Source organism: Physeter macrocephalus, chromosome 8, assembly GCF_002837175.3.
Source record: "Physeter macrocephalus isolate SW-GA chromosome 8, ASM283717v5, whole genome shotgun sequence".
NCBI classification, from domain to species: Eukaryota; Metazoa; Chordata; class Mammalia; order Artiodactyla; family Physeteridae; genus Physeter; species Physeter macrocephalus.
Genome location: NC_041221.1, coordinates 87,227,445 through 87,239,316, shown reverse-complemented (window position 1 = coordinate 87,239,316; position 11,872 = coordinate 87,227,445). Strand labels below are relative to the sequence as shown.

The following is an 11,872-nucleotide window of genomic DNA, read 5'->3' as shown; positions in this document are numbered from 1 at the left end:
CTTTCAAGTCTTTGCTCAAATGTCACCTTCTCACTGAGGCCTCCTCTGAACATCCTGTTTAAAAGTTGAACTCCTCCAGGGTGCTTTCCTTACTTCTGATTATCTCTTGTGGATTGTTTAGGTTAGCCTCCACATCCCCTCAATGTACTTCCCTTTTGGATATCCCTGCCTGTCGTGTCTCCTTTAAATTTTGTCGGAAAGGGGCGGAGCTAGGGTCGAGGCTCACTAAAAAAGGAGGAGCGTGTCGATAGGCTACGCCCATTTGATTCGCGGGCGGTGGCCAGAGACCCCGCGAGATTTTCTCCTCCTAATCCGCTCCGGAAACGCGATTGCGGACGGAATTACCACGTGACCTTGACGTCGTCGCGCCCGCGCCGACTGGCTTGAGTCCTTGGGCTTCCGCGGGATCCTGGTGGTGGTTTAGCTGCTTTACGTCCCGGTTTTGTGCCGTTGGCGGTCTTCTCTCCAAGACTCCCTGGGCCTTGCCTCCGACTTCACCATGTACCACAACAGTAGCCAGAAGCGGCACTGGACTTTTGCTAGTGAGGAGCAGCTGGCGCGATTGCGGGCCGACGCCAACCGCAAATTCAAATGCAAAGCTGTGGCGAACGGGAAGGTGAGGGCTCCGGCTGCCGCCCTTCTTCCTCGAGCTGTATAAACTCTTGCCCGTCCCTCTCCCCCGGGACTTCCTGCGCACCTCCCTCCCACCTACTCGGCGCGGAGTGCGTTTATCTGTTTAATAAACAGTGAGCACCTTGCTAGGTGCAGTGGGTACGGAGACGGACAAGGCCATCCATCCCTGTAATCGAGTGGCAGACAAATAACCAGTAACATGGCGAAGAAGACTTTGTAGCATGCTAATGTAGTGGGGGGAGGCTTTTCTTAGTGGCTGTTGGGGAGATGGTGGGGAGAGGACTTTCCCGGTGGACAGGGCCACAGGTGCAAAGTAGGAGGCCAGAAGTTTCAGGGTTGGTCCCCGGAATGCTCATGGTCGTGTGTAATGGAAGCTGAGTATTTGTGTATGAAAGATTGGAGAAGGTAAGCAGGGAACTTGTAAGCGGAGGTAAATAGTTTGAACTTTGTGATGGAGGAAGAGGGAAACCTTTGAAAATTTTTAAATGGGAAATAAAACTTATCAGAGTCTGTTCTAGAAAGAGCTTTCTGGGAAGGAATGGATCGATTGGATGGGGGCAGGGTGAAGGCAGGAGGATGAGAGACCATTAGCACAAACCAATTGACCACAGATGGTTTGGACTATATGGTCTGTCAGCCACGTCCTTCCTGTTTTACTTTTACCTGGAAGTCTCGTCTGTTTCATATCACTATTTTTGTGCTGCACAAAGTAGTACATGTTGTGCTAAATTCTAATAAGTATTTAGCAAGTGTTAGCTCATATAATCCTCACAACTACACCATGAGATAGATACTATTATTATCCTTGCAGTACATCTTAGGAAACTACAGAGAGGTTGAATAACTTCTCAGGTTATATTGCTAGTAAGTGGCAGAGCCAAGATTTGAAACCATGGACTCTAGTTTCAGCATTCCTTCTGTAAACCACAATGCCATGCTGTCTCTATAAAATTAGCACCTATGTTAATTTCCTAGGAAACTAGGAAAAATTACTCCATAAAAAAATTACCACAAACTGGGTGGCTTAAAACAACAGAAATTTATTGTTTTACAGTTCTGGAGGCTAGAAGTCTGAGATCAAGGTGTTGGCCGAGTGGTGCTCTGTGCAGCTTCTTTTCCTCTTCCAGCTTCTGGTAACTCCAGGTGTTCCTTTGCTTGTGGCAACTAACCCCGGTCCCTAGCTCCATCTTTACATAGTGTTCTCCCTGTGTTTCTTTCTCTTCACACATGTTCTTCTTAAAAAGCTACCAGTCATATTGGATTAGGAGCCCATTCTACTTCAGTAGGACCTCATCTTAACTAATTACATCTGCAGAGACCTTATTTCCTCACATTCTGAGGTACTGGGGGTTAGGACTCAACATACCTTTTTTGGTAGTCGTAGTTAAACCAGTAACAGCACCAAATAGATATTTGTTGTAAAATTGTAGTATTTATCAATCATGTATTCTGTAGAGATTTTATAAAGATGGAGAAGAGGTAATGTGTTAAGGGTCAGGATTATCCTTGAGGCACTTGTTGATTTTTACCTCAACCTGTGTGACTTAATAACTGACTGAGAAAGGGATATTGTCCAACCATTGACAATGTGTATCTTCTTTTTGATTTATAAAGAGTGACATCAGTGAAAATATGCACACACTCCTCATGATTGCTTATACATTAGTGAAGCAAATATTCAGCCGACATTCCGAGAAATTATGCAATTACAGTATAGTTTTAGTTTATTAAATATTTTATTAAAAGCTATTTTGTGTAATATTAGCAATTCTATAAAGAGCAAATGAGGTGTGGTATATTTCCCTTTGGTTGGAGATATAAACTTAATCTACACAGAGAAAAAAATATTAAGATTATCTAATTAAATTTTTGTTGTAACTTCTGACCCAAAGGTTCTTCCAAATGACCCAGTCTTTCTTGAGCCTGCTGAAGAAATGACGCTCTGCAAGTATTATGAGAAAAGATTATTGGAATTTTGTTCGGTGTTTAAGCCAGCAATGCCAAGGTCTGTTGTGGTAAGTTACAGTGATGAAGTATAATGTCCTTTAGCTAACTTATGAAATCTGACTTCTTATAAATATTTAAATCAATTTTCTATCCACTTTACTCAGAAATGCACCTGAGTTATATATTTATATAAATATATAATTTATGTATTTAAGTTTTGTCACATATTTTTCAATAAAGGCATTAAATTATGCATTCCCATGTTGTATCTTACACAGTGTTTCAAGAATAATTCCGTATCTAAAGAATTTTGAGGTCGGCTAGATAGGTCATGACATCCTCATTTTATAGAGAAAGAAAAAATCAAATTACTTTCCCTCTAGGTTCTCATGTGGTTGTTTCAGATGTGTGGTTCTGAGGACCCTATTTGTGTGTGTGTGTGTGTGTGTGTGTGTACACTGTGGTGTGGTAATGGTGAGGAGAAACAGGTAGTTAGAACTTTTTGGCTATATGGATTTGTGTATGCTGTCCCTGTAATTGTTCCTCTTGTGGGTGTGTGTGTGTGTGTGTGTCTTTTTTTTTAATTGCAGTATATTTGATTTACAGTGTTGTATTAGTTTCAGGTGTACAGCAAAGTGATTTAGTTACACATATATGTATATCTATTCTTTTTAACATTCTTTTCCCATATAGGTTGTTACAGAGTACTGAGTAGAGTTCCCTGTGTTATACAGTAGGTCCTTGTTGATTATTTTATATATAGTAGCATGTATATGTTAATCCTAACCTCCTAATTTATCTCTCACCCCCCACCTTTCCCCTTTGGTAACCATAAGTTTGTTTTCTAAGTTTGTAAGTCTATTTCTGTTTTGTAAATAAGTTCATTTGCATCATTTTTTTAGATTCCACATATAAGTGATATCATATGATATTTGTCTTTCTCTGACCTACTTCACTTAGTATGATAATCTCTAAGTCCATCCATGTTGCTGCAAATGGCATTATTTTGTTCTTTTTTGTGTCTGAGTAGAATTCCATGGTATATATGTACCACATCTTCTTTATCCATTCATCTTTCACTGGACATTTAGGTGGTTTCCATGTCTTGGCTATTGTGAATAGTGCTGCTGTGAACATAGGGGTGCATGTATCTTTTTGAATTATAGTTTTGTCCAGGTGTATACCCAGGAGTGGGATTGCTGGATCATATGGTAGCTCCATTTTTAGTTTTTAAGGAAACCACCATGCTGTTCTCCACAGTGGCTGTACCAATTTACATTCCCACCAACAGTGTAGGAGGGTTCCCTTCTCTCCACCCCTTCTCCAGCTATTGTTTGTGGATTTTTTGATGATGGCCATTCTGAGCTGTGTGAGGTGATACCTCATTGTAGTTTTGATTTGCATTTCTCTAATAATTAGCAATGTCAAGGATCTTTTCATGTGCTTAGCCATCTGTATGTGTTCTTTGGAGAAATGTCTATTTAGATCTTCTGCCCATTTTTTGATTGGGTTGTCAGTTTTTTGGATATTGAGCTGCACGAGCTCTTTGTATATTTCAGAGATTAATCCTTTGTCCGTTGCTTCGTTTGCAAATATTTTCTCCCATTCTGAGGGTTGTCTTCTCCTTTATGGTTTCCTTTGCTGTGCAAAAAGCTTTTCAGGTTTAATTAGATCCCATTTGTTTATTTTGTTTTGATTTTCATTACTCTGGGAGGTGGGTCAAAATAGAAATTGCCATGATTTATGTCAAAGATTGTTTTGCCTATGTTTTCCTCTAAGAGTTTTATAGTGTCTGGTCTCACATTTAGGTCTTTAATCCATTTTGAGTTTATTTTTGTGTATGGTGTTAGTGTTCTAATTTCATTCTTGTACATGTAGCTGTCCAGTTTTCCCAGGACCACTATTGAAGAGACTGTCTTTTCTCCATTGTATAGTCTTGCCTCCTTTGTCGTAGATTAATTGACCATAGGTGTGTGGGTTTATTTCTGGGCTTTCTATGCTGTTCCATTGATCTGTGTGTCTGTTAGTGTGCCAGTACCATACTGTTTTGATCACTGTAGTTTTATGGTATAGTCTGAAGTCAGGGAACATGATTCCTTCAGCTCCATTTTTCTTAAGATTGCTTTGGCTGTTTGGGGTCTTCTGTGTTTCAATACAAATTTTAAGATTTTTGATTCTAGATCTGCAAAAACTGCCATTGGTAATTTGATAGGGATTGCATTGAATCTGTAGATTACTTTGGGTAGTACAGTAAGTCTGCTACGTATGAACCTTCAAGTTGCGAACTTTCAAAGATGCGAACATGCGTTTACATGTCCAGTCACATTAAGTTAGTTCACATGTCTGGCATACATTGTCATGTGTGCATCCTCTACAAGTGGTTGTGCTTTTGTGTACTTTGCAGTACAGTACTGTGTAGAGTACAGTAGTACGGTATCTTTATTTCAAACCCAGGATGTCCAGAAGCAAGTGTAAAAGCAGTGGAGATGTAACTGGTACTACTGTACTTTTCAAGGCACTGTACTATAAGATTAAAAATGTTTTATTTTTGTTTGTTTTTATGTATTATTTGTGTGAAAAGTATTATAAATCTATTACAGTATAGTACTTATATAGTTTCCCAATCGTGTTAGTTGGGTACCTAGACTAACTTAATCAGACTTACGAACAAATTGGACTTACGAACGCACTCTGAATGGAACTCATTCAGATGTAGGGAACTTACTGTGCAGTCATTTTGACAATAGTGATTCTTCCAATCCAGGAACATGGTGTGTCTTTCCATCTGTTTGTGTCATCTTCAATTTCTTTCATCAGCGTCTTACAGTTTTCAGAGTACAGGTCTTTTGCCTCCTTAGGTAGGTTTCTTCATAGGTGTTTTCTTCTTTTTCGTGTGATGGTAAATGGAATTGTTTTCTTAATATCTCTTTCTGCTCTTTCATTGTTAGTGTATAGAAATGCAAGAGATTTCTGTGTATTAATTTTGTATCCTGCAACTTTACCAGATTAATTGATGAGCTCTAGTAGTTTTCTGGTAGCATCTTTAGGATTTCCTAAGTATAATATCATGTCATCTGCAAACAGTGACAGTTTTACTACTTTTCCAATTTGGATTCCTTTTGTTTCTTTTTCTTCTCTGATTGCCATGGCTAAGACTTCCAAAATTATGTTCAGTAACAGTGTCGAGAGTGGTCATCCTTGTCTTGTTGTTCCTGATTATAGAGGAAATGCTTTCAGCTTTTTACTGTTGAGTATGATGTTAGCTGTGTGTTTGTCATATATGGCCTTAACTATGTTGAAGTATGTTCCCTTAATGCTCACTTTCTGGAGAGTATTTATCATGAATGGGTGTTGGATTTTGTCAAGCTTTTTCTGCATCTATTGAGATGATATAGTTTTTATTGTTCAATTTGTTAATACTAGGAAAAATTACTCCATAAAAAAATTACCACAAACTGGGTGGCTTAAAACAACAGAAATTTATTGTTTTACAGTTCTGGAGGCTAGAAGTCTGAGATCAAGGTGTTGGCCGAGTGGTGCTCTGTGCAGCTTCTTTTCCTCTTCCAGCTTCTGGTAACTCCAGGTGTTCCTTTGCTTGTGGCAACTAACCCCGGTCCCTAGCTCCATCTTTACATAGTGTTCTCCCTGTGTTTCTTTCTCTTCACACATGTTCTTCTTAAAAAGCTACCAGTCATATTGGATTAGGAGCCCATTCTACTTCAGTAGGACCTCATCTTAACTAATTACATCTGCAGAGACCTTATTTCCTCACATTCTGAGGTACTGGGGGTTAGGACTCAACATACCTTTTTTGGTAGTCGTAGTTAAACCAGTAACAGCACCAAATAGATATTTGTTGTAAAATTGTAGTATTTATCAATCATGTATTCTGTAGAGATTTTATAAAGATGGAGAAGAGGTAATGTGTTAAGGGTCAGGATTATCCTTGAGGCACTTGTTGATTTTTACCTCAACCTGTGTGACTTAATAACTGACTGAGAAAGGGATATTGTCCAACCATTGACAATGTGTATCTTCTTTTTGATTTATAAAGAGTGACATCAGTGAAAATATGCACACACTCCTCATGATTGCTTATACATTAGTGAAGCAAATATTCAGCCGACATTCCGAGAAATTATGCAATTACAGTATAGTTTTAGTTTATTAAATATTTTATTAAAAGCTATTTTGTGTAATATTAGCAATTCTATAAAGAGCAAATGAGGTGTGGTATATTTCCCTTTGGTTGGAGATATAAACTTAATCTACACAGAGAAAAAAATATTAAGATTATCTAATTAAATTTTTGTTGTAACTTCTGACCCAAAGGTTCTTCCAAATGACCCAGTCTTTCTTGAGCCTGCTGAAGAAATGACGCTCTGCAAGTATTATGAGAAAAGATTATTGGAATTTTGTTCGGTGTTTAAGCCAGCAATGCCAAGGTCTGTTGTGGTAAGTTACAGTGATGAAGTATAATGTCCTTTAGCTAACTTATGAAATCTGACTTCTTATAAATATTTAAATCAATTTTCTATCCACTTTACTCAGAAATGCACCTGAGTTATATATTTATATAAATATATAATTTATGTATTTAAGTTTTGTCACATATTTTTCAATAAAGGCATTAAATTATGCATTCCCATGTTGTATCTTACACAGTGTTTCAAGAATAATTCCGTATCTAAAGAATTTTGAGGTCGGCTAGATAGGTCATGACATCCTCATTTTATAGAGAAAGAAAAAATCAAATTACTTTCCCTCTAGGTTCTCATGTGGTTGTTTCAGATGTGTGGTTCTGAGGACTGTGTGTGTGTGTGTGTGTGTGTGTGTGTGTGTACACTGTGGTGTGGTAATGGTGAGGAGAAACAGGTAGTTAGAACTTTTTGGCTATATGGATTTGTGTATGCTGTCCCTGTAATTGTTCCTCTTGTGGGTGTGTGTGTGTGTGTGTGTCTTTTTTTTAATTGCAGTATATTTGATTTACAGTGTTGTATTAGTTTCAGGTGTACAGCAAAGTGATTTAGTTACACATATATGTATATCTATTCTTTTTAACATTCTTTTCCCATATAGGTTGTTACAGAGTACTGAGTAGAGTTCCCTGTGTTATACAGTAGGTCCTTGTTGATTATTTTATATATAGTAGCATGTATATGTTAATCCTAACCTCCTAATTTATCTCTCACCCCCCACCTTTCCCCTTTGGTAACCATAAGTTTGTTTTCTAAGTTTGTAAGTCTATTTCTGTTTTGTAAATAAGTTCATTTGCATCATTTTTTTAGATTCCACATATAAGTGATATCATATGATATTTGTCTTTCTCTGACCTACTTCACTTAGTATGATAATCTCTAAGTCCATCCATGTTGCTGCAAATGGCATTATTTTGTTCTTTTTTGTGTCTGAGTAGAATTCCATGGTATATATGTACCACATCTTCTTTATCCATTCATCTTTCACTGGACATTTAGGTGGTTTCCATGTCTTGGCTATTGTGAATAGTGCTGCTGTGAACATAGGGGTGCATGTATCTTTTTGAATTATAGTTTTGTCCAGGTGTATACCCAGGAGTGGGATTGCTGGATCATATGGTAGCTCCATTTTTAGTTTTTTAAGGAAACTGCATGCTGTTCTCCACAGTGGCTGTACCAATTTACATTCCCACCAACAGTGTAGGAGGGTTCCCTTCTCTCCACCCCTTCTCCAGCTATTGTTTGTGGATTTTTTGATGATGGCCATTCTGAGCTGTGTGAGGTGATACCTCATTGTAGTTTTGATTTGCATTTCTCTAATAATTAGCAATGTCAAGGATCTTTTCATGTGCTTAGCCATCTGTATGTGTTCTTTGGAGAAATGTCTATTTAGATCTTCTGCCCATTTTTTGATTGGGTTGTCAGTTTTTTGGATATTGAGCTGCACGAGCTCTTTGTATATTTCAGAGATTAATCCTTTGTCCGTTGCTTCGTTTGCAAATATTTTCTCCCATTCTGAGGGTTGTCTTCTCGTTTATGGTTTCCTTTGCTGTGCAAAAAGCTTTTCAGGTTTAATTAGATCCCATTTGTTTATTTTGTTTTGATTTTCATTACTCTGGGAGGTGGGTCAAAATAGAAATTGCCATGATTTATGTCAAAGATTGTTTTGCCTATGTTTTCCTCTAAGAGTTTTATAGTGTCTGGTCTCACATTTAGGTCTTTAATCCATTTTGAGTTTATTTTTGTGTATGGTGTTAGTGTTCTAATTTCATTCTTGTACATGTAGCTGTCCAGTTTTCCCAGGACCACTATTGAAGAGACTGTCTTTTCTCCATTGTATAGTCTTGCCTCCTTTGTCGTAGATTAATTGACCATAGGTGTGTGGGTTTATTTCTGGGCTTTCTATGCTGTTCCATTGATCTGTGTGTCTGTTAGTGTGCCAGTACCATACTGTTTTGATCACTGTAGTTTTATGGTATAGTCTGAAGTCAGGGAACATGATTCCTTCAGCTCCATTTTTCTTAAGATTGCTTTGGCTGTTTGGGGTCTTCTGTGTTTCAATACAAATTTTAAGATTTTTGATTCTAGATCTGCAAAAACTGCCATTGGTAATTTGATAGGGATTGCATTGAATCTGTAGATTACTTTGGGTAGTACAGTAAGTCTGCTACGTATGAACCTTCAAGTTGCGAACTTTCAAAGATGCGAACATGCGTTTACATGTCCAGTCACATTAAGTTAGTTCACATGTCTGGCATACATTGTCATGTGTGCATCCTCTACAAGTGGTTGTGCTTTTGTGTACTTTGCAGTACAGTACTGTGTAGAGTACAGTAGTACGGTATCTTTATTTCAAACCCAGGATGTCCAGAAGCAAGTGTAAAAGCAGTGGAGATGTAACTGGTACTACTGTACTTTTCAAGGCACTGTACTATAAGATTAAAAATGTTTTATTTTTGTTTGTTTTTATGTATTATTTGTGTGAAAAGTATTATAAATCTATTACAGTATAGTACTTATATAGTTTCCCAATCGTGTTAGTTGGGTACCTAGACTAACTTAATCAGACTTACGAACAAATTGGACTTACGAACGCACTCTGAATGGAACTCATTCAGATGTAGGGAACTTACTGTGCAGTCATTTTGACAATAGTGATTCTTCCAATCCAGGAACATGGTGTGTCTTTCCATCTGTTTGTGTCATCTTCAATTTCTTTCATCAGCGTCTTACAGTTTTCAGAGTACAGGTCTTTTGCCTCCTTAGGTAGGTTTCTTCATAGGTGTTTTCTTCTTTTTCGTGTGATGGTAAATGGAATTGTTTTCTTAATATCTCTTTCTGCTCTTTCATTGTTAGTGTATAGAAATGCAAGAGATTTCTGTGTATTAATTTTGTATCCTGCAACTTTACCAGATTAATTGATGAGCTCTAGTAGTTTTCTGGTAGCATCTTTAGGATTTCCTAAGTATAATATCATGTCATCTGCAAACAGTGACAGTTTTACTACTTTTCCAATTTGGATTCCTTTTGTTTCTTTTTCTTCTCTGATTGCCATGGCTAAGACTTCCAAAATTATGTTCAGTAACAGTGTCGAGAGTGGTCATCCTTGTCTTGTTGTTCCTGATTATAGAGGAAATGCTTTCAGCTTTTTACTGTTGAGTATGATGTTAGCTGTGTGTTTGTCATATATGGCCTTAACTATGTTGAAGTATGTTCCCTTAATGCTCACTTTCTGGAGAGTATTTATCATGAATGGGTGTTGGATTTTGTCAAGCTTTTTCTGCATCTATTGAGATGATATAGTTTTTATTGTTCAATTTGTTAATAGGGTGTATCACACTAATTAATTTGCAGATATTGAAAAATCCTTGCATCCTAAGATAAATCCCACTTGATGATGGTGTATGATCTTTTTAATGTATTGTTGGATTTGGTTTGCTAGTATTTTGTTGAGGATTTTTGAGTCTATGTTCATCCGTGATATTGGCCTGTAGTTTTCTTTTGTGGTATCTTTGTCTACTTGTGGTATCAGGGTTATGGTGGCCTCATAGAATGAGTTTGGGAGTGTTTCTTCCTCTGCAATTTTTTGAAATACTTTCTGAAGGATAGGTGTTAACTCTTCTCTAAGTGTTTGATAGAATTTGCCTGTGAAGCCATCTTGTCCTGGACTTTTGTTTGTTGGGAGTTTTTTAATCACAGTTTTAATTTCAGTGCTTGTGATTGGTCTATTCATATTTTCCATTTCTTCCTGGTTCAGTTTTGCTTGACTTTACCATGCAAAGAATTTGGACATTTCTTCTGGGTTGTCCTTTTTATTGGCATATAGTTGCTTGTAGTAGTTTCTTATGATCCTTTGTATTTCTGTGGTGTCCATTCTAACTTCTCCTTTTTCATTTCTAATTTTATTGATATGAGCCCTTTCCCTTTTTTTATTGATGAGTCTGGCTAAAGGTTTATCAGATTTGTTTATCTGTTCAAAGAACCAGTTTTTAGTTTCATTGATCTTTTCTTTTGTTTTCTTTGTCTCTATTTCATTTATTTCTGTTCTGATCTTTATGATATCTTTCCTTCTGATAACTTTGGGTTTTGTTTGTTCTTTCTCTAGTTGCTTTAGGTGTAAGGCTAGGTTGTTTATTTGAGATTTTTCTTATTTCCTGCGGTAAGATTGTATTGCTATAAACTTCCCTCCTAGAACTGCTCTTACTGTGTCCCATAGGTTTTGGATCGTCATGCTTTCGTTTTCATTTGTCTTTAGGAATTTGATTTCTTCATTGATCCATTGGTTGTTTAGTAGCATATTGTTTAGCCTCCAGGTGTTTGTGTTTTTTACAGTTTTTTTCTTTTTTTTTTTTTTTTTTTTTTGCGGTACGTGGGCCTCTCACTGTTGTGGCCTCTCCCGTTGCGGAGCACAGGCTCTGGACACGCAGGGTCAGCGGCCATGGCTCACGGGCCCAGCCGCTCTGCTGCATGTGGGATCCTCCCGGACCGGGGCACAAACCCGTGTCCCCTGCATTGGCAGGCGGACTCTCAACCACTGCACCACCAGGGAAGCCCTACAGTTTTTTTCTTGTGGTTGATTTCTAATCTCACAGCATTGTGGTTGGAAAAGATGCTTGACATGATTTCAGTTTTCTTAAATGTATCTAGGCTTCCTTTATGTACCATCATGTGATCTATCCTGGAGAATGTTCTGTGTGCACTTGAGAAGAATGTGTATTCTGCTGCATTCAGGTGGAATGTTCTAGAAATATCAATTAAGTCCATCTGGTGTAATGTGTCATTTAAGGCCTGTGTTTCCTTATTGATTTTGTTTG

The 11,872-nt window shown here is 37.7% G+C and overlaps 1 protein-coding gene across 6 annotated transcripts in view; it reads left to right on the top strand.

The window, feature by feature from the left end:
- Nucleotides 1-350: 350 nt before the first annotated feature.
- Nucleotides 351-11,872, top strand: part of CCNH (cyclin H) — a 37,592-nt gene continuing 26,070 nt past the window's right edge. For 4 of the 6 annotated variants that reach the window (XM_028493046.2, XM_055086652.1, XM_055086653.1 and 1 more), the window contains exons 1-2: nucleotides 6,081-6,153; nucleotides 6,913-7,035. In XM_028493046.2, coding sequence (XP_028348847.1) covers nucleotides 6,955-7,035 — 81 coding nt within the window. In that variant the 5' untranslated portion in view covers nucleotides 6,081-6,153; nucleotides 6,913-6,954. Of the gene's footprint in view, nucleotides 617-2,525; nucleotides 2,649-6,080; nucleotides 6,154-6,912; nucleotides 7,036-11,872 lie in introns of those variants that run through there. The other 2 variants (XM_055086655.1, XM_055086654.1) reach the window with 2 other exon arrangements.